We start from the raw sequence: 20,262 nt of genomic DNA, 5'->3' as shown, positions 1-20,262 counted from the left end.
CATTTACTCTCAAATTCTTGAAATTTCATATTCTTTTCTGTAAAACTAGGAGCTCTCTTAAGGTGAACCATATCTGGATATTTTCAGCTGTGGTCAGCTTCTCTCCAAATCCCACTAGGGTTTGGTGATGCAAAGTAAACAAGGCTATAAATCAAATGCAATGCATTTAATACCTCAATGCATTTCAAATTGATCTGGAATAGGGGTCAGCTTAAATCATTTTTTGAGGGAAACTGTTCCTTCCCATGAAGGAAGTTAAAGATGGCAAATCCAAAAGTTATAGTGGATTCAGATGTGAGGCTGCTTATTTGAGAATGGAGGCAAGGTTGCCTCAGGTGAGATTCTTCGGTTATTTATCTGGTTGAAGACATGGATATTTAAAAACACATCCTTGTGGCTGGCATTACATCTGAAATCTGGTGGGCAAATTTTCAAGAAATAAAAGCTACAAACAAATAGCTTCTGTTCCATTCAGCATGCTGTGGGAAATGGCTAATGGACAAGCATTACTATGACTGGCAAGGCGAGCTGCCAATAAATGATAGGAGCAGAGATTCAAACCACTACATAGCAACAACACTTCCTACACTTATTTCACTAATTTGTCAAAGTAGGACATTATCTGAAGTGAAAAGTAAAATGGGATTGGCAAGCACAGGGAAAGGAATTATTTAAAAGTAAAAACCTCGCTTCTTTCTCTATTGGTTAGTGATCTCTGCTTTGCGTAATTATGATTTACTTCAACTATTTTCTGTTACCACATTAGACTTTACTGAGGGTAACTTTTCCTCCTATGTAAATAAAAAGCAAAGAGTTATTTCTTGTAGGGTAAACACCCATTGTTTCCTTATTCCTGTCTTGTCCTTTTCAGAAGAAATGAAGTTCAGTCTCACAATAGGCAGGGGCTGAGGGAAGTTAGAGGTATTGAGATTCCCCAGATTGGGCAGGGGCAATGCGGGGATGGGAGGAGGGATGGGAATAGGAAAGATAGTAGAATTTTCATATATGAATACACAACCAGTGTAACTTCACATCATGTATAACCGAACCTCAAGAATGGGAAGTTATACTCCATGTATGTATGATATGTCAAAATATGTTCTACTGTCATGTATGATTAAAAAGAACGAATAAAACAACAACAAAATATGTGAAGTTCAGTGGTTGGATGAGAAGAAAGGGCACAGTTATGAGAAGCTGCGTCAGAGAAGCTGCCAGACCTTTCAGGCCTTATTGTTTTCTGATTTGCCATTTTTTTGCCCTAGAAAAGAACCACAAATACTATCTGCTATCTTTCTACTCACTCTTCAACTCTTAACTCCTCTAACTCCAATAATTTTAACAGACTGTTAAGCAGGTCAATATGTGCAATCTTATATCTTCTAAAATGGGATAAAAACTATTCCATCATAAAGGAAAAATAAATTCACATTTATTAGCTTCAAATCAGTCCAAAATTTCAAGAAAAATGCCATATATTCTATTTCACGTAAGCATTTTTGTGTAATGATGGAGAGTATAGACTCTGGGAATAGACCACCTGAGTTCAAATGCTCACTAGCTGCACAGATTTAAATTAATCTCTATATCTCTATGTCTCTATTCTCTCATCTGTAAATACAAAATAATAATAGTTCTACATTATATTCTGTTGTACCTGGTAAGGAGAATATACTATATGAACACTTACTGTTACTAGGATTATTTCAGAAAACAACTGAAGGGCATTACTTTAATCTCATTATTTATTAGTACTATTAAACAGTTATCTGTAAAATCAAGTGAAAGCTCAAATAAAATAAGTGTTCTATTATTAATCAGATAAGAAAAAAAGGTAAGTATAAAATCCTTTCTTCAAAATTAGCCTTAACTTTAACTTAGATTTTACTAACAAAAGCATGCACTTGAGTTTTGGAAGCAAGACATTCTTAAAGAGAGTAGAGTGAAAACCATGTACTATCATATAAGACTAGTCTGAAAGACTGACATAATCTGAAATATTGCTCTCTGAACAAAATACATACTTCTGGGGTGATCTGTTGTCAACTTCTGCCTTCAGTCGCAAATTCTCCCTCACCAGGCCACCGTTTTCCAACTTCAATTTTTTATTTGCCTTAAAAAAAAAAAAAAAGAGTTGAAAATAACTATGCACAAGCTAAAAACAAAAGTTTCTTGTAAAATTTATGACATGAGCCATCTGTATTATTTAGAGCAATAATATCAGAAAAATGAATACTAGAACATGGTCTTTGGAAACTGAAAATTACCATTGAGAATAACATCTGAAATGGTAAACACAACTAAGCATTTTTAATCCATATTCCCCAAGCACTCTGCCCATCTACTATCCAGGAAAATAAACAAAACTATATTTTAGCTAGATTAAAGTCATTAAGGAACTATACTAACGGCAAAAATGTGCTTTTTTTTTTCTTTTTTATATAACTGAACATTCTAAGCAAAGTAACATTGCAACACATGCAAGTATTTGCAAACAAATGCTGAAGAGTTAATTCTTGAGCTATGAGACGGATTTCTTCATTGCTACTTAAACACATTTTTCTAGGGATAAATAAAATATGATTGAACTATTTGCTTGCTTTCTTCAAAAAGGCTTTACCAATTCTCTGGCTGACAACTTCTGAGATCCTTTTTAAAAAATGGGTCAATATTTTCTGATTCCATGAATTCTAGACCTTGATTAAAAAGAAAAAAAAAAACCCTCCCAAGTATGATTTCTTTTCTTGAATTATAAAATACCTAAAAATTACCTAAGAAGACAATAATTACTAGAAAAATCTAGAGGTTCAATATTGACTATGGACAGCCTGAAAAATAGTGCTCTTAATTTCAGAATCTTCTTAAAGCCACTTCCTTTAAATTCCTTAGTCATTGCCTTTGTGTATTCCAAACAAAAATAAGATTGCCTAGACTAGCAACCAAACTCAATTCACATGGCAAGGGAAATTCTCTGCCTAGAACATTTATATTCACAATTAATGGATCACAAGAACAAAATTAAATCAAGAAGTCCTAAAAACATATTTCAAAAATTTTACCTATGCTTTTGATTAATTTCCAAAACTTCTGTATTACCTATCCATCTATATACAAATGTGCATTTGAATGTGCATTCTCACGAAAGAAGTAGGGCAAAAGACATTTTGGGGGTATAAAACCTAATACCCTTACTTAAAGTCATCCAGGTTCCTTTTGAGATCTGAGCACTTGCTTATTTTTATGACTACACGCCAACCAGGACTGTGGAGGGTTAATTCTTTAAGTGACTGATAAACACCGTTATTACCCCTCTGAAGATATAAGAAAAGCCATTTACTTCCTCATACATATAGACAATGAATTAAGCTTTCAAGTATAGCACCATAAGGGGAGGCACTTAGTGAATGCTTTCTGATGATGACTACAGCTTAAATTAGAAACTCATTTGATTTTCTTTCCTCATATCCAAATCCCCATACTGTATCACTATCATTGTTTCAAGATCTCTCACCAATTCTGCAACTCTCTTAACATTTCTCATTATGGACAGGCTAGGATTTTCAATTATCAGAGAATAATGAAGACTAATAATGCAGCTAACTATTCTGCATTATCAACACTGGTTGGGTAATGATACTGCTCTCATAATTCAAAACTTATGCAGTTCAGGAAACATCAAGAAAAAAGTCCACTTTGCTCATTCTATGTAGTATTTTATTTTGACTCTTTTATATTCCATATTTGATCTGTAGTATTTTATAATTTTACATTTTTGTCTCTGAACTCCATATTTTCTTATTCATTTTGCTCTGGAGATCCTCCTGCCTCAGTCTCCTGAGTTGCTGGAGCAGGCATGAACCACTGTGCCCAGATGATTTATGTATTTTTAAAAAACAACCCCCACACCTTTCTGAGCTCAGAGTAGTTCCCAATCAGAGATTCATGCTCTAAGAAGCATTTGTTGCAAAATTTAAAAATTATAAAAGAGATCCTACAGATCACACTGATGGCTCAAGAAAAGGTATGGAAGCTAAAGGAAAAATTGCAGATTGAAATATATAATTTCTCAGCTATAATTCCTCTTGTCTTTTTTTCTCTTTTTATTTTATTTTTTTTAATGGCAGCATGAATTGAACCCAGGAGCACTTAAACACTGAGCCATATCCATGGCCATTTTATTTTTTATTTTGAGACAGGGTCTCACTAAATTGCTTAGGTTCTTGCTAATTTACTGAGGCTGGTTTTGAACTTGCAATCCTCCTGCCTCAGCCTACAGAGTCGCTGGGATTTCAGGCATGCACCACCATACCTGGCTTCCTCTTGTCTTCTAACAATCCAACATAACTAAGGTTGGCCAAAAACACACAAAGAAACTATATATATCCCCTAAACTTGCAAAAAAAAAAATCAATGCAATTATATTTGTTGTTTATTTTTTTATCTGTAGCACTAAGTTTCCTTTTTCCTCTTATCTTGACCTTTTCTCAGCCCAAACAGCATTTATTTTATATGTGGAAGATGGCTTACATTTAGTTGCAGATGATTCTCTGCTAACAGGATATGCTGGTAATTCTTTAAAATATCATATAGCCTCCATCAATTACTGTACAGGTAGTACTCAGTAATTCAACACAACACTAGTATTTTAAGTGAATGCAGATAGCTGAATGGGTGGTTGGAGACCTGAGTATAACAAAATTTCCATTTAGCACAACCAGACTCCAGGGCAGAAAAATCTTTTTTTTAAATATATATTTTTAGTTGTAGTTGGATACAATATCTTTATTTTATTTTTATGTGGTGCTGAGGATTGAACCCAGGGCCCTGTACATGCTAGGCAAGTGCTCTACCGCTGAGCCACAATCCCAGCCCGGATAAATCTTAAGTGTAATTAAAAGCTGGTCTTTGGTCAAGAAAGCACTACCACACCTGACTATCACAGATAGTGCTGATGACAGGGAGAGTCTTTCCCTTCCTAGATTGGAAAATCCTAGAAATTTACCCTTTTCACTTATGTTCTCTCTACTTTATTGGGTGGGTGGGAAAATAATTGAAAAAAGAATGAATCACAATCTTCTTTTTCATGGAGTACTCTAAAGGAGCTCCTCACAAGTCTCTTATAATTTATTATTCTTCTTTTAACCATCTATTGATAATCAGGGAATCATGGTGCTAGAAAAGAGATGGTCAAAACCTTTCCTTTTATGGGTAAGAAATTGGGTATGCTTTTGTTTTCATGCACATAAGGCATAAGCTTAAGCAAACCACAAAGAGGGGAAAATAGAAATACATCCTTTAAATTGATGTTACTCTTCCAGAAGATGCAGTTTCATATAGAAGCATTACAGAGTCTCCACTTACTGTCACAAATGGAACCACCTGATATTTCTTGGCAACTAATGATATTTAATGAGAAAAAGTCTTCCTATTGCATATAAATGCTCATCCAGCGATTGATTCTGTCTTTCTCAAGTCATCTAGTGATAGATAAGTCAAGGTAATATTGCTATTTATACTTTTGAAGGCACTTAAAATATTAAAGAATTTTGAAAACCACCTAACTTACCTCTTTTAATTTATCCACATCATCTTTTACTTTTTCATAGATTTCATTAGCTGTTCTAAGTTTTTTCTTCCATTCTGCTACAGTTTCTGAATCAATTTTACTTGGATTATCTGCAACTGGATGTTTATCTTCATTTTGGCTGCCCTGCATCAAGGTTAAAGGATCCAGAATAGTCTTGATCTGTGATTCCAAGCTGAGATTTTTACTTTTAAGCTCTTCTACCTCTTTCTGCAAACAATCTATTTCATCCTGAAAAAGCAACACATAGTTGTTAGGCAGAAATAGGAACTAAACACGAAGAGATGCTAAACTAAAGCCAATATACTTTTGGATTTTATATTCAAATATCTGTAGATACACAGATTCTTAAGATACATCATAATAGCTTTGTAGGAAGACAGTTACATATGGTTTAAATTCTCAAAATGTATCATGATTCAATAAAATTTGACATTTATGTACTTGTACTTTAATTCAATAATAGTTCCGGTTTTAAAAAAGAAAAATGTTAACTTTTATTTAAGATGTTATGCAGAAAATAAAAAAAGACACATGAATTTAAATAGGGAAGCAGATTTCATTTCAGAAGAAGAATCCGAGGCATATTTAATTTGCTTTAATAAAGCTAATTAAGTATAGATCAAGGTGATTGATTAGGGGTTTTGTTTAATGTTTATATTTTTGCTTCTACATTTGAAGTAGGAATAATATCATATAGCCTTCCATTTTTCATTTCAGAATAATACCTGTAGTTAACTTTCAGCTTTTCTAGTTTTCTTCAATTACTACTATGACTATTGCCAAGAATTAGTTTTCTGACTCTGAAACTGCTTGGTATCTTAACTGCAGTCACTGAATATTTGGATTAGAAAACTTTTCTGTGATGCCATTTATTCATCCATAATAAGCATGTCACCTTAAAATGAGGTTGTTAAAAATTCTGTTGTTAGAAAATAAGCTCCAAGTAGCCCCATATGCTGCTGCTATAATTTGAATGTCCTCTCCCAAACTCATGCTGAGATTTAATTGATATTATGACACTACTAAAAGGTGGGTTGTTAAAAGGTGGGATGCTAAAAGGTAATTAGGCCATTAGACACTACTTTCATGAATGGAATAATGCTGTTATTATAGGAGTGGGTTAGTAATTGAGAGAGTAGATTCTGATAAAAAGGGATGAATTCAAGTACCCTTCCCACTCTTCCTCTTGTCCTCTCTTGCTCCTTCTGTTTTCCACTATGGGACCATGCACCACAAAGGCCCTCACCAGATGCTGATACTGTGCTCCAAGAATTCCCAGCCTTAAGAATCATGACCAAAGAAATTTCTGTTCATTATAAATTACTCAGTCTCAGGTAATATCAGCAAAACATAGACTAAGACAGTCAGCAATCTCTCAAAAGTTACTCTAGTTAGTATTTTCATATGATAAATATAAATTTGTAAAAATATAAAGTGTGTAAGAATTAAGAGTTACCATAGTACTAGTTACTATTTTAAATTGTAATAAATAAATTTCTTTGCCTAATTTAATGTTAATTAATAAACAAATATAAATATAGGCATTTATATGTTCATGTATATGTAAAAACATGGAGTCAGGCATGCTCTCATTGCATCATGATAGCAATGGAAAATGAATATCTAAATAAATATTTATTTAGTCATTTATTTATGCCCCATTACTTTAAAAAAAAATTGAGGCAGCTGTGATAGTTTAACTTAAAGATATTTTGTGTCAAGCCCAGCAGGAGCTTACAGCTATAATCCCAGTGACTCAGGAGGCTGAAGCAGGAGGATCTCAAGTTTGAGGCCAGCCTAGGCAAGCAAGTTAGTGAGATACTGTTGCAAAATAAAAAATAAAAAGCACTGGGGATGCAGCTCCGTGGTCAAGCACCCCTAGGTTCAGTCCCCAAACCCCAGTACCAAACCAAACCAAACCAAAACCAAAAAAAAAAAACCTCAACAGGTATCAAAAGAGATTAATAATATCTCCCCCTCTTTAGTCAACATAAACAACAAGTTGACTTAATGCTTACTACTCAAAAGTATGTGTATTTCTGACTGGAGTGAGAGCAAATCTTAAAGTTGTTTTAATTTGCATTTCTCTACTTATTAGAAATGTTGAACGTTTTTTCATATTTTTGTTAATTAATTATATATCTTCTTCTGAGAAGTGTCTGTCTGTTCAGTTCCTTAGTCTATTTATTAATTGGGTCATTTGTTTGTCTGGTATTAAGTATTTTGGGTTATTTATATATCCTAGAGATTAGTGCTCTATCTAATGTATATGTGGTAAAAATTTGCTCCCATTCTGTAGCCTCTCTCTTCACTTCACTGATTATTTATTTTGCTGAGAAGAAGCTTTTTTGTTTGAATCCACCTCATTTATTGATTCTTTATTTTATTTCTTGTGCTTTAGTAGTCTTGTTAAAGAAATCGGGGCCTAATCTGACATGACAAAGATTTGGGCCTACTTTTTCTTCTATTAGGTGCAGGGTCTCTGGTCTAATTACTAGGTCCTTGATCCACTTTGAGTTGAGTTTTGTGCAGGGGGAGAGATAGGAGCTTAATTTCATTTTGTTATATATGAATTTCAATTTTTCCCAGCATCATTTGTTAAAGAGGCTATCTTTTCACCAATATATGTTTTTGGCACCTTTGTCTAATAAGAGATAACTGTATTTATGTGGGTTTGTCTCTGTGTCCTCTATTCTCTGCCATTGATCTGTAAGTCTATTTTGGTGCCAATACCATGCCATTTTTGTTACTATTGCTCTATAGTATAGTTTAAGGTTTGGTAATAGCAGTTATCAAAAATACAAGCAACAATAAGTGTTGGCAAGGATGTGGGGGAAAAGGCACATTCTTATATTGCTGGTGGGACTGCAAATTGGTGTAACCAATATGAAAAGCAGTATGGGGATTCCTCAGAAAACTTGAAATGGAACCACCATTTGACCCAGCTATTCCACTCCTTGGTCTATACCCAAAGGACTTAAAAATAGCATACTACAGTGACACAGCCACATTAATGTTTGTAGCAGCACAATTCACAATAGCTAAGCTATGAAACCAACCTAGGTACCCTTCAACAGATGAATGGATAAAGAAAATGTGGTCTATATACACAATGAAATAATACTTAGCATTAAAAGAGAATAAACAATAGCATTTTCAGATAAATGGATGGATTTGAAGAATATAATGCTAACGGAAATTAGCCAATGGAAAAAAAACAAAGGCCAAATGTTTTCTCTGATATGTGGATGATGATCACATAGGGGTTGGGGGAAAGAGAGGAACTTTGGATAGGGCAAAGGGGAGGAAGGGGAAGGGAGGGGGCAAGGGGGTAGGAAAGATGGTGGAATGAGGTAGACATCATTACCCTAAGTATGGGTATGAAGACATGAATATCTTCATGTCCAACTTGAAGAATACTTCATGTACAACCAGAGAAATGAAAATTTGTGCTCCATTTGTCTACTATGAATTGAAATGCATTCTGCTGTCATGTATAATTAGAACAAATAAATAAATATTTTAAAAAATCCAGGAAAAGCGACACTATATCTTCTATGTCCCTCCCCACCAACCACCACCTCCCCCTATACACACACCTCATAAACTGTTTTAGTCTATTTGGAATGATGAATAAAATATAAAAATATCAGACTGGGTGGATTATTAAAAAAATTATTTTCACTGTTTTGGAGGCTGAGAAGTTTAGGATCAAAGCACAGGCACATTCACTATTGAATGAGAGCCCATTTCCTTGTTCAAATATTATGGTTTGGATATGGGATGTCCCCCAAAAGCTCCTATGCTAATATGCATGACATGAAATGATTAGATTATGTGTGTTGTGACAAAATTGGTTGATAGGCCTGTTTGATGGATTCATAATTTGAATATATTACTGGGTGGTAACTGTGGTGTGGCTGGAGGAAGTGAAGTGAATCATTGGGATGTGTTTTGAGGTTTTTCTATTTTGCTACTGCCTCCTAATGCTGGTTGTCTGCTTCGTGGCTGCCAAGGAGCTCTCCTTTCTAGGTGCTTCTGCCATATTTAGCCTCAACTTGGGCCCAGAGCAAGGGAGGCAGTCAACCATGAAATGAACCTGTGAAACCATGAGCCAAAATAAACTTTTCCTGCTCTTAAAAAAAAAAGACTCTGTGTACTTCGTTAGCAAAGAATTTCTTTGGAAATTCTCCACTACTGTGGTAAATCAAAATGCTCATTCACCTTTACACAAGAATCAGAAAATAACATTTCACACTAAAATTTCTGTGCTAATAGTTGCCATAAAGCATGGTGATAAAAATTGGTTGAGCTTGTAATCATCAGTGAATTTATAGGCAAAAATAAATGTTAATTGTGGATTCAGGAGGACTTTCAAATGATGGTTTCTTTTTCTCCCAACTTCTTAAGGGAAATAGAGGTTTTAATTTTAACTTGTCTAAAGAGGTATAAATTTTAAATTAAAAAATGGTGGGGGAATGCTTTCTGCTTTCATATCTTCCTTTCCCCTGGAATCCTTTTCTTCTCCTTTTTTCCCTTACTTGGTACTTACATAAAAGTTAAAAAAAAATTTTTTTATATCTTCCTTATTTAAAATAGAAAAGGGAAAAAGAAAAAGAATTTGCCAAACAAGTTATTATTACTATTATTTTTTCGGTACCAGGGATTGAACTCAGGACACTTAACCACTAAGCCCCATTCTTCACTCTTTTTATTTTTTTGAGACAGGGTCTCGCTAAATTGCTTAGGGCCTCACTAAGTTGCTGAGGCTGGTTTTAAATTTGCAATCTTCCTGCCTCAGCCTTCTAAGCCACTGAGATACAGGCGTGCACCACTTCGCCTGGCTAAATAAAGTATATTTTTCTAACTGGAATTCAAAAGTACGGTTCACTGGATATTTATTCTAAGAAGTCTGAGGACTGAGGTAGTTCAATTTTACTTCAAATTCACTGCTGACATAATTTTAAAATTCAATTAATGTTTACCTCATATTCTTTATGGAGTAATTCAAGTCTAGTTTTCCGAAGGTGCTTCCTGACTGTATGAGTTAGCATAGGTTCACTTTCACTTGTTCCTCCTATAAGGAAAAAAAAAAAAAGAAAAAGAAAAAGTCCTTTTTTAAAAATTCTGATTTTGGCAAAATGAAAATGAACCTTTTTCTTATTTTATATAGTTCACCAGTTTAATATCTACATTTTCTCTTTCACACCAATTTTGGGCTGCCATCTAGGCCTATTCTCTATCTTAATTCTGGGAAAAACAAATAATCAAATAACACCATAATAAATGCCTTTAGTAAAATATCATATTGTGTTTGTTTATCTATATGTCATACTAGAAAAAACTCAGTAGGGAAAAGGACCATGTGTTATTAATTTTCACATTTGGACTACTGAAAACCTGAAAGAAAGCTAGACAACTGTTAAATAATAATAAAACCAATTACTATACTTTGTCAATGATTAAATATATGTATGTATAAATAATTATAACCAAGGTATTCAAACATGCTAGGTTACTGGTAACACAACTGAAAAAATTAATGCATATTTTTCACTGATTCTAATAATGTACTTACAATGGATTATGAGTCACAGCATTAATTATATGCATGACTTGTTAGAAATATATACAATATGAATTCTCAGAGTTTTTCATTTCTGCTGTGGTTACCTTCCTTGCTTTTTAGTGTCATGATAGTGAAGGCATTTTACAGATGTTCTTTTTCAAGACATCTATCAAATCAATGATGGATCAACTATTTTACTTGAGAAAATTTACAGAATATCACTGAGATATGAATGAATGAAGGAAGGAGGAGGCCTGTGTAGAAAAGCTGAGGGTTAAAAACATTCAGATTATTTTAATTATCAAAACTCATATTCTGGGTCTGTAGTTCAGTGGCAGAGCACTTCCCTAGCATGTGTGAGGCACTGGATTGGATCCTTAGCACTACATAAAAATGAAAAAAATGAAGGCATTCTGTCTGTCTACAACTACAAAAAAATTTAAAAAACACAACTTATACTCTGTAAGAAAAGACCTGATTCCTCAGTGAAGTTCAGTAGGTAAATACATAGAGAAGGAAAACTTTAACTCCACAAAATGCAACACAGCAGAGAATTAGTCATCTGCCATGTTTTATAAGGTAGGAAAGAAATCTTGGAGCCAACTTTGATTCTTTCTTTGGATCTTTATTGCCAAAGTCCTACCAATTCTTCTTTTGCTGTCCAGCATATATATCTTCCTTTCCATTTTCACTGTAAAAATCTTATTTAAAGTCAATTTTCCCTAACTTAGGACTATTTCAATGACTTAAGCTTTCTGAAAAATGCTTTCTATTTGTAGATAATTATAGATTGACTTTAAATGTTTCCCAAAGCAAACAAAAATTATTTTAATTTTTATAATTTAAAAGAAATAACATATATGGGGAAAAAAAACTACCAAACACCAAAAGGCCCTTTAAATTATTTCTTTCTTTTCTCTTCTCTCTCACACTCTTTTTCTCTTTCTCCCTACCTTCTCCTTCCTTCCTATTTTAATGGGGACTGAACTCAGGGGTGTTTTGCCCTCTTCTCCCTTCTTCCCACCCATAGAGCAGGTCCCTGATTTAGCTGTCATTTGAGTTCCTCTACACTAGTCTCAATTTTCCTTTTCAATCTTATTTCACTAGTCCGATCCAAACTAAATTACTGATCATTTCCCAAAACAGGCTTATTATTCTATATTGTTCATGTCACTGCATGAAATGCTCTCCTATGCCTCACTTAATTTTTACTAGTTGAAATTTTACACATCCTTAAATGTCCAACTACTTCATGAAGCCTTCTTCAATGTTGCTAACTGAATGTTCCTGCCAAAACTCTTTAGGCCTCATATTATTTTTTGGACCTTAGCATCTGCTTTGCTGCTTTAAATGATTAATATTTTGGTCCACATGCACAGTCTTTACTGATAAGTCCCATGAAGCTCCAAGAGTTATTTCTCCTAGCATCTCTCATAGTGCTTTGTACCCTTCAGTTGCTCCACATATACATTATACAAATTACTAATTAATCTAGTATGATGTTGGCTAAATAACACCATTGAAAACTATTTCAATCTTCTCCCAAATATACATAACTTGGAAAACATTTCAAATTTATTCCTCGGTGTATGAAATAGGTCCTTACCGATAATTTCCTTGCAAGGATTTTCAGGAGTAATAGGGACTCGGCAAGCTGGACACTGGCTATTATTCTTCAACCACAAATCAATACAAATAGAACAAAACACATGGTTGTTGATGCAAATGACAGGCTGGCGTACCTTTGAAAAAAGAGACATTACTTTTAGTATAGGCAACAGTCATAACTAGATTCCCAATATAGTTTAGTGCAGAGCAAACAAATTGCTTCTTTAGAGTACAGAACAGTGAGTGTTTAGCAGGGAATATCTAGGACTTCAAAATGCTGATTATCTTGACCATATCATTTCTTATATATGCATAACAGATGCTAGCTAAAATAGTTGGTTATAGCAGCTGAAATTCTTGACATATTTATGAGATGCATTATTCTATACTTAACCACATTCATGGTAAAACAAAAAAATTTTTTTGTTTTTTGGTTCCACTAAGGTTAGGACATTTTTTCCTCATACTATTTTATTTTACACGTGTATTTACATGAAATACTCAAATTTCTGATTCCATTTAAATGTGGACAAATAACAATACCTTACATTTACATAGTCATATTTTATGAAGGGCTTCCACATGTACATTCTGTCTCTTTCTGTCTTTTACAAACCACAGCTGTATGAACTAAATATAGTAAATATATGTTACAAGTAAGGAAAACAAAGAATGAAGAAATTAGGTAGCTTGTGCTGAGTTACTGGAGTGTTTTGAATGTTGCAGTTTTGTCAAAGGAAAAAGAGAAAAGAAGAGTATATTCTTGCAACAGATGGCTGCTTTTTGTGTGCCACTTCCTTTTCTCTAGTAATGAACTGTATATAGCCTTATACACGATGGAGCAGGGCATTCTAAACCAACTCGGGTCCATTATGCTGCCTGTTCTAGAACCATTTTCTTACTCAAATAAACTTTGTTAACTCAAATAAACTTTTTTTAAAAAAAAAAATCAGTGATCTTTGAGCATCATTTTACTCACTTTTTTTTAAGAAAGAGAGAGAAGAGAGAGAGAAAGAGAGAGAGAGAGTTTTTAAATATTTATTTTTCAGCTTTCGATGGACACAACATCTTTATTTTATGTGGTGCTGAGGATGGAACCCAGCGCCCCCGCGTTACTGCTTGAGCCACATCCCTTTTTTAACTTTACTCATATTAGATTTTTCTTTACCAGTCTCATTCATCCCTAAATTGCTGGTACCTATAAGTTAGATAAGTACTTAGTAGGTACTCAATAAAGATTGGTTTAATTGATTTATTTAATGAATTAATTACTATTAAGGCAGTAATTTTATTAGTTGATGAACTCACCACAAGGGAATCATGACTTAATATTTTTCAAATAGCATAATTTAACAATAAAAACAAAAACAGCACAGAAAGACTTAGGCTTTCATTTGATCAACATGATATTTCCAGTACAGGATTCAAAATATTCTGCAGTCATTTTCAATATTTTCCTGTTCTAATAATTACAATACCAGTAATAAGGTCTTCTGCACTGGGGAGGAGACTAGAAGATCAAGGAAAAGTAGATTTAGAGGGAGAATGAAGATAGAGTGTTACCACAAACCACTTTCCTTGTGCCGCTGTGTCTGCCCTAAAAGACTACTGAGTATTCATTTGGAATGGGTCTACACAGCCAAAACAAAATCACGGGCAGGCAGGTAATCATTTTAGTCTCATTGCAAAGATCTGTCTGGTTTCAGTCTGGCTTTCCAAACACTTTGCTACTCCCTTGATTATAAACACTAATCCAAGAAAACTAAATAGAGAAGACTATTAAAGATGAATTTAAACTCGCTTTTGGAGAAATCTAACTAATTCATTCAATTCAAAGGGTTTGACAAGATTCCTTTAAAAATAACAAACAAACAAACAAACCATGAAGTACCATGTCTAAAACTCTTGTTTGGAAAATGCTCCTAGCAGCAGCCACGCATAAAATCTGTGAGGCATTCTCTGGTTAATATGAAGTGGCTGGCAAATCTGAACTTTGGTTGCATTTTTTTTCCTTAAAAATTCAGGTGATTTTAAAGTCTATATTATAATGTGTTCATGCATGTTTTAATTTCATTTGCATATCATGAAATTTTCTGGAAGTACAAAAGCCCAAACTAAATACCAGGAAGGTAATGTCTTATCTATTCTGTCACCCTTCCTGGACCTATAATATTACTAGTAGTACCTATAATATTCCTAGTAGTACCCTATATTATTCCTAGTAGTACCTTATTCCCCCCAAATTACGAAGCTCAGTTAAGGAAGAAAGAGTTATCTCCTTGAACTGGTAGCTACTTTTATAATGGTGACTTAATTTATTTTTATGTCATAAACTCATCTAAAAATGGATGAAATCCAATGTTTAAGATATAAAATTACACATTATAAAAAGGGCTTTAAAATGCTACTCCCTAAGAGAAATATGTTTAAAAGCAATCAGTATTTTATATGTATTTGTTCCCCTCAAAAATTTCAGTGGCTCACCAATTTTAAAAATGGTTTTAAGCCCCTCAGTGGTTGGTGTTATCATTAACTAAGGTTCCAAAGATGAAGGAGCAAATTTCACACATGGTAAAAATCAAGAATTCAGTTTCAGTCATGTGAAATGTGTGATGCCAACCCCATACTTTAGTGCATAAGTCTCAGCTGGGTGTGATGATGCATGCCTGTAATCCCAGAAGCTCAGGAGGTTGAGGCAGGAGGATCAAGAGTTCAAAGCCACCTTAGTTAGCAATGGTGAGGCACTAAGTAACTCAGTGAGACCCTGTCTCTAAATAAAATACAAAATATGGCTGGGAATGTGGCTCAGTGGTCGAATGCCCCTGAGTTCAATCCCCTGTACACCCCCCACCCTGAAAAAAAATTAAGTACATAAGTCTAGTCTTGCCTTGGTAAGTTTTGAGAGTCAATGGTATAAAAGATAATGGCATTTAAAGTCACTGGAGCAGGTGCCCAATATGGACAAAACAGCAGGGATGGGGGACATTTCACTAACTAGAGAAAAAGAAGGAATAAGGAGCAAAAGAAACTGGGAGAAGGGGGCCCTGTCATATCAGAAACAGAAAACAGTATCATAAAAGTTAAGAGAAGAATGTGTTAAGAGGGAGACAGTGTCCAAATATGTAAAATGTTGATGAGATATTGAGTTTGATGTGAACTGAGATGAGACTATAGGATTTAACTGCATGGAAGTCACTGTGATCTGTTACTAAAAAGCCCTGTTTCAGCAACTGGTGGGGATGGAAATCTGGATATTGAGAGATAATGATGAGATGAATATAGACAATTCTTTCATATTCTGATGCAAAGGAGAGAGCAAACTAATTCATTAGACCACAGCCAGGAAAGCCAAAGGGAATGATACAGTAAAAAGGGAATATCAGTAGTGAAAGGGAGAAGTCTTACAGTGGAGACAGAAAAATTTCTGTGTAAAGGAGAATGGAATTCAAAGCACAAGAGGAGATTTTGTCTTTTTAGGAGTGAGCTACTGTCTTCCTTTTTAACAGAAGGGAAAGCAGGAAGTGTGAGAACAAATACTAAGGGACTAAAGATCTGTTAATGGGAAAGACAAGGGAATTTATTCATATTCCAACTGTCCCAGTTGCTTATATTTTGTCATTGATTGTGAAGTGAGGATATCGGCTGAAAGTGAGAAGGGAGATGGGATATAGATTTGAAAAAAAAAAAAAGAGAATAAAGCAGTTACTTTGAAAATAAGAAAGTTTATTAGAGACATGTAGCAGGACTTCTTTACATTGTTGAGTTCCTATTTAAGGTCTGTGGTTTTGAATGCAAAGTAAGACTAATTAGCACAGGTGTTTATTTTTCTTAGCAATATTTAGCTGCTTAGTTCAGGCAGGAAATTAGATAATTAGTTCAGTTTACCCAGAGTTGAGATTTTGCCAAGGAGAAACGGAGAGAAAAAGGACTAATAATAATAGATGACCACAAATAATAAGTGAAATGAGTACTTAAGTGGTAATGATGATAGTGAAAAGTGATAGAGTCAATGGATACATTTCAATAAGGCTGATGTAATGCTGGAGAGTATAATGGAAACAGAATCAGAGAGTAAAATGCATACAGTCAAGATACTGAGGTGGCACAATTACTTTTCCTAACATTTTTCCCAGGCCATCTTATCTGATATTCATGCATGCCTGCCCCTCCCTCCCTCCCTCCCCTCCTCCTCCCCCTCTTGTTTTTCTTAATCTCATGTGCCACATGGCATTAATATCAGCTTTATGTAACAACTCAACTTCTCTATAACTGGACCTTGATAAGAAACAGAGCTTAGGCTTCTACAAACAAACCTGGAGACAACTCCAGCTCTCTCATTTACTGAGTTATGCTACCTTGGGTAAGCACTTTTATTATTCTGAGCATCAATTTTTGCCTCTGAAAATTGGGTACCCTTTTCATTTAGGTGTAGTTTAAAAATAAATAATGGATGGTAGCCCAGATACTTTCACATAGCAATCCCTCCTCCCTGAATACAGACAAAATAGCAAGTCTATTAACTATATAACTCAGGAGCCAAATCATTATGAGGATCCTACAGCTTCCTCCACTATTACATGTTCAAAATAAACCTTGATCTCCTCCACACACTCTTCTTCCTGCACCTGCACTACTTCCTAAGTTGATGGCATCACCACTTTTTTACTTGGGCTAAAAAAGAGCTGCCTTTTACTAACCTCTTTTCCCTATCCTCATTATCCAATTTGTCACCAAATTCTATATTATATAATAGGTGTAAGAAGTTATACATTCTTAAGTTTCATCAATATTTTTGTACCACTAAGAGAAAAGAATGAAAAACATTGCCGATTACAATTACAAGATACAATTACTCACTTGTAAGATGCAACTAGATTTCAGATATGTTATAATAAGGGGAAAATGTACACCTCAGAATAGCCGTTGCATGGCAAATTTATACCCAAACGTTCTTCACCCCAATAATGAGTTTAGGTTCTCATTCTTTTATACCTGATCTATTACAATGATCTTCTCCCACAAATGTTCACATCTGTCCACCTTTCACACTGATTCCAGAGCTACCTTTCTAAGTATAAATCAATAGCTTTCACTGCTCTCTAGCAAGATAGCAATGAGTTTTCCCTACTTATAATATTAAGTATAGCATATGAAGAATATATCTAGTTCTTAAAAAGGCATTTCCCTTGATCTGCCATTTCAGTATTTGATACAAGGTACATTTCAACAACACAGATCTACTCGATGTTCACAAAAATAGACAGTAGAGGCACCTATTTATGGAGCTCTCCTTTTTTAGCTTGTTATGTCTTATTGGCCTCTCCATCCTCCCGAGAAAACCAAAATAATATCCCTCTCACTTTTTAAATATAAATCAAATGATAACTCCTCTGCAAAGCCTTCACTAATGATTTTTAGGATTAACCATAACTACAGTTTAGAAAAGTGTCCCCCAAAAGGTCCATATGTTAAAAGTTTGGTCACCAGTCTGGAAATATTGGAAGGTGCTAAAACCTTTAAGAAGTAGGCACTAGGGGGAATTAGATCACTTGAATGGAACCTGAAGGAAAAATTGGGACCCCAGACCCTTCTTCTCTCTCTGCTTCCCAGCTGTTATGAGGAGCGCAACTTGCTCCACTAAGCACAACATACAATATGTTGCCTTGCCCAAGCAACACAACCAACCAACCATGAACAGAAACTTCCATAACTATACACCAAAATAAACCCTCCCTCCTTTTAAGCAGATTATCTCACATATTTTGTTACAGTAATGGAAAGCTGACTAACACATAAAGTCAGTACCAAATGTGGGTTCATTGCTGTGACTATATATGTTGATGATGTGGTTCAGAAATCTTTGGAACTGCTTTGTATAAGGAGTTTGGAAAAGTTTGAAGGAGCAGGCTAGAAAAAGCATAGAAAGCTGTAAGTGGAGCTTACTGTGAGATTCAGAAGACCTGAATGCTGATAGAAATGTACGAGTAAAGAACTGTGATAGTAAAGGTTATGCTTATGAGCTTTCAGAGAGAAATAAAAACTTTATTAGGAATTGGACTAAAGGCTACTTTTTTTACTTTGTAGCAAAGAATTTGGCTATACTGTGTATGTACAGACTTTGTAGGAGGTGGAGTTTAAAGATGATGGTGTAGACATGCTCAATGGTTCATGCCTGTAATCCCAGCGGCTTCAGAGGCTAAGGCAAGAGGATCACAACCTCAAAGCCAACCTCAATGTAATTCATCACATCAACAGACTTAAAGATAAGACTCTCATGATCATCTCAATACATGCAGAAAAAGCATTCAACAAAATACAGCAGCCCTTCATGTTCAAAACACTAGAAAAACTAGGGATAACAGGAACATATCTCAACATTGTAAAAGCTATCTATGCTAGGCCCCACCACAATATCATTCTAAATGGAGAAAAAGTGAAAGCATTCCCTCTAAAAACTGGAACAAGACAGGGATGCCCTCTTTCACCACTTCTATTTAACATAGTTCTTGAAACTCTAGCCAGAGCAATTAGACAGATGAAAGAAATTAAAAGGATACAGATAGGAAAGAAGAGCTCAAACTATCACTATCTGCCGATGACATGATTCTACACCTAGAGGATCCCCCCCGCCAAAAAAATGCCACCAAAAACTTCTAGAACTAATAAATAAATTCAGCAAAATAGCAAGATATAAAACCAATACCCATAAGTCAAAGGCATTTATGTACATCAGTGACAAATCCTCTGAGAGAGAAACTAGGAAAACCACCCCATTTACAATAGCCTCAAAAAAATGTAAATACTTTGGAATCAATGCAAGAGTGAAAGACCTCTACAATAAAAAACTATAGAACGCTAAAGAAAGAAATTAAAGAAGATCTTAGAAGATAGAAAGATCTCCCTTGTTCTTTGATAGGCAGAATTAATATTGTCAAAATGACCATACTACCAAAAGATTTTGATTTAATGCAATCCCAATGACATTCCTCATAGAAACAGAAAAAAACAGTCATGAAATTCACCTGGAAAAATAAGAGACCCAGAATAGGCAAAGCAATCCTTAGCAGGAAGAGTGAAGTGGGTAGCATCACTATAACAGACCTTAAGCTATACTACAGAGCAATAGTAACAAAAACAGCATGGTATTAGCACCAAAATAGACCTATAGATCAATGGTACAGAATAGAGAACATAGAGACAAACCCACATAAATACAGTTATCTCATATTAGACAAAGGCATCAAAAACATATATTGAAGAAAATATAGCCTCTTCAACAAATGGTGCTGGGAAACCTGGAAATGCATATATAGTAAAATGAAATTAAGTACCTATCTCTCCCCTGCACAAACTCAACTCAATGTGGATCAAGGACCTAGGAATCAGACCCAGACCCTGCACCTAAGAGAAGAAAAAGTAGGCCCAAATCTTTATCATGTTACATTAGGCCCTAATTTCCTTAACAAGACTACTAAAGCACAAGAAATAAAATAAAGAA

The 20,262-nt window shown here is 34.6% G+C and overlaps 1 protein-coding gene across 2 annotated transcripts in view; it reads right to left on the bottom strand.

The window, feature by feature from the left end:
- Obi1 (ORC ubiquitin ligase 1) overlaps nt 1–20,262 on the bottom strand; it is a 48,110-nt gene that overhangs the window by 19,828 nt on the left and 8,020 nt on the right. For both annotated transcript variants that reach the window (XM_005324790.5, XM_078015755.1), the window contains exons 2-5: nt 12,763–12,898; nt 10,573–10,664; nt 5,567–5,815; nt 2,025–2,113 (exon numbers count right to left, since the gene is read on the bottom strand). In XM_005324790.5, the coding sequence (XP_005324847.3) occupies nt 2,025–2,113; nt 5,567–5,815; nt 10,573–10,664; nt 12,763–12,898 (566 nt within the window). The remainder of the gene's footprint in view (nt 1–2,024; nt 2,114–5,566; nt 5,816–10,572; nt 10,665–12,762; nt 12,899–20,262) is intronic.

Source organism: Ictidomys tridecemlineatus, chromosome 6 (assembly GCF_052094955.1).
Source record: "Ictidomys tridecemlineatus isolate mIctTri1 chromosome 6, mIctTri1.hap1, whole genome shotgun sequence".
NCBI classification, from domain to species: Eukaryota; Metazoa; Chordata; class Mammalia; order Rodentia; family Sciuridae; genus Ictidomys; species Ictidomys tridecemlineatus.
This window is presented reverse-complemented; position numbering and strand designations above follow the sequence as displayed.